The sequence below is a fragment of the Olea europaea genome, chromosome 4, assembly GCF_002742605.1.
Source record: "Olea europaea var. sylvestris chromosome 4, O_europaea_v1, whole genome shotgun sequence".
NCBI lineage: Eukaryota > Viridiplantae > Streptophyta > Magnoliopsida > Lamiales > Oleaceae > Olea > Olea europaea.
Window position 1 is genome coordinate 4565531 of NC_036240.1, and position 2972 is coordinate 4568502.

The following is a 2972-nucleotide window of genomic DNA, read 5'->3' on the forward strand; positions in this document are numbered from 1 at the left end:
TCCAGCTCCCTACTTTGCGAGCTTGAGCGGGATATAGGTGCTCAACAAGCAGGAATGCATCAAGATTTTCTCATTGATCCATAATTTGACATCTTCAAGTCATATTCAACCAAAACACTGATGCCTAATAGAATCATACTTCAAAAAAAAGATGTATTGGGTTTATTTGAGTTCTATTTTTGTTGAAAAATAAATTTTGTAATAATAATATTTTGGAGAATTTGTAATTAAAATGTAAAAAATATTCTTAATTATTCGTAAAATTATTTTATTCAGAGAATGTATTGTTAGTAACATAAGACGACACTTTTTAATGTTGAGGATTCAGAACCACATCACATGTGAAGTTGGTGAGTGGAGCTATAATATATATGGGGCATTTTGGTCAATAGAAAAGGTATTGTCAATCAAGGCAAAAGGTTGAAAACAAAATCATAATATTCCCTAATATTTTAACTCCATAATTTTCTCCTGTCTCAATCTATCACCTCTACCCTACTGTCAACCTCTTTTCATTTCCACAAAAGCCCTAATCAGGTCCCTCTGGTACACTCCTCTCTTTCTCTCTCTATATCTCTCTTTTTCTCTCTCTATATCTATTTATCTTTCTCTTTCATTGTGTACACAGTACATATAACTACAGTTGCCCCCTCTTTAAGGAAAAATATCAGCCAATCTCTCTACAAATATTTGTAGAAAATAAAGCCGTAAAAGCTAACCAAACATCATAGAACTATCATGGTTTTCTAGGATTGATCAAACATCATAGATAGATTTTAATTTATATATATATATATACAAGAAAAAAGCATAAATCTCTTGTAACTATTCATACTGTGCCCTCTTTCTCCTATTTCTTGTGATCCTAGAATTATCATTTTTGAATCTCAGTCCACACCTCTAAATTCTTTCAAAAATGGCGAAAACTGAAGTCTAATTGATGCATTTTTGTTCAATTTCTTGATCAGGAATTTATGTTTGGGTTGGATACCCTTGAGGCTAACTGAAGCTCTCTTTCTTCTCCATTTGAACCTAGATCAGACGAGCAGTCATGAACCCAACTCGAGAAATGGACTCTTCAAGCACAGAAATCACCAGTTTCACCATTAACACGCCACCAAGCAATAACTCAATGGTGGGTTCACCTTCTGGCTCCTCCACCGCCGCCACATCTCCGACAACACTAAGCCGATACGAGAACCAGAAGCGTCGAGACTGGAACACCTTTGGCCAGTACCTTCGAAACCACAGGCCACCACTCTCCCTCTCTCACTGCAGTGGCGCCCATGTCCTTGAATTCCTCAGGTACTTAGATCAGTTTGGAAAAACGAAGGTTCACACTCAGCTCTGTCCCTTCTTTGGGCACCCAGACCCGCCTGCACCGTGTCCTTGCCCCCTGCGCCAAGCCTGGGGAAGCCTTGATGCCCTTATAGGCCGCCTCCGGGCCGCCTATGAAGAAAATGGAGGCAAGCCTGAAGCAAACCCATTTGGGGCCAGAGCTGTGAGGCTTTATTTACGTGAAATTCGTGATTCGCAGTCAAAAGCTCGGGGAATCAGCTACGAGAAAAAGAAACGAAAAAGGCCACTGCAGCAGCCGCAACAGGCTTTACCACCACCAAATTCAAGCTAATATGGCCAACATCTGCATGAAATTTGTTGCCAACTATCAAAATATTACTTCCTATATAGTCTTATCTACTAGCAATCTTAGCCACTGCATCACCTATGAGACATTATGACAAAAAGGTACCTAATATTGCCCTTTATATGTAAGCTTTGTTATTGTCTTTCTGCAAAAACTATGTTCATATTTCATGAATAATGTTGATCTTTGTGCAATAATTTAAATTTCATGTTGCAAGTGACTGTTTTGTACTAGTGGCAAGTTATAAGACTGTGACCAAATTGTCTTGGATTATTAAGTTTCTGATGACAAGTAATAGATTTTAAGCATCACCGTGACTGTTTTGTACTTGTCTTTCTTTCCATTATTTTCTGGTTTTGTAATGGGGTTTCGTCATTGGTTCAGCAAATGTATAGAGAGGGATGAGTTTCAATTTTTACCTTTTTGCATACTGTGCATTTGCTAATCTTGAAACTGAAATTATCAACTAATGAGCGTGGTTTCTGTACGTAAACCCATTGTATTCTGCACCCTGAGACTAGGTTAAAAAGCTTCTTCTTAGCCCTTATGGATAGTATACATTCTTCTGTAGTTTTTCTCAGTTTAAAAATATTCTTTTGGTCATTCTTCGTAGTGTGAAGGGGTAAATTTCCCATTAAATCAAGATGAAATATATGTCAATTTATAAGGATTTGGACAGCTTCGTTAATTTTTTAATATGAAAAATTCTTAGCTTCGAGCCCATTAAGCTCTAACGAACAATTTCGATCCGATTAAGACTGAAAGAAAAAAGAAAAGGTGAGCACAGATTTCAAGATTGATTTGTTCGGATGAGCTATGACCTTGCAGGGCATATTAAAGGATAAATCAAACTCACACAGAATAAAGATGAAAATATAAATTAATTTATAATGGTTTGTTTATAAGGATTTGGATTACTATTTTAATAAATTGGCCTTTTAAGATAAAATCTAAATTTTTAAATGTAGATGCCCCTTTCCTCTCTTCATTTGGGGGTTAGGTTCATTCTAAAAAATGAAAAAACTTTGAGCCCCTGTTTGGCCTTCATTAAATTTTATTTCATTTTTCTTTCTCTTATTTTTAATCACGTAATCTTTCATAAAATAATATTACACGTAAATTGAAAATTTTTCCTCCTTTTTCAATCACTCATTTTTCCAAAAAAAAATACTATTCTACTGATTTGCATTTCGAAAAATAGGGGCCAAACAGGTGCTGATTCTGTGTGGGCGTGTGTGAAGGAGGGATAGAGGTTGCTGGCTCCTGAGATAGTCTCTGCAAATCCATTGCCCATTTTTCAATTGTCAAATCACTCGTGTATGTTCCC

The 2972-nt window shown here is 36.4% G+C and overlaps 1 protein-coding gene across 1 annotated transcript; it reads left to right on the forward strand.

Annotated features, from left to right (window-relative positions):
* Positions 1-567: 567 nt before the first annotated feature.
* On the forward strand, positions 568-1956 carry LOC111393349 (protein LIGHT-DEPENDENT SHORT HYPOCOTYLS 4-like). Its single transcript, XM_023018851.1, has one exon. The coding sequence runs from the start codon at positions 1052-1054 to the stop codon at positions 1628-1630; it is 579 nt and encodes a 192-aa protein (XP_022874619.1). The 5' UTR covers positions 568-1051; the 3' UTR covers positions 1631-1956.
* The last annotated feature ends 1016 nt before the right edge of the window (positions 1957-2972 follow it).

Bases quoted from the DNA above. Each gene is read 5' to 3' on its own strand.
- LOC111393349 (XM_023018851.1), top strand. From the start codon at position 1,052: ATGAACCCAACTCGAGAAATGGACTCTTCAAGCACAGAAATCACCAGT.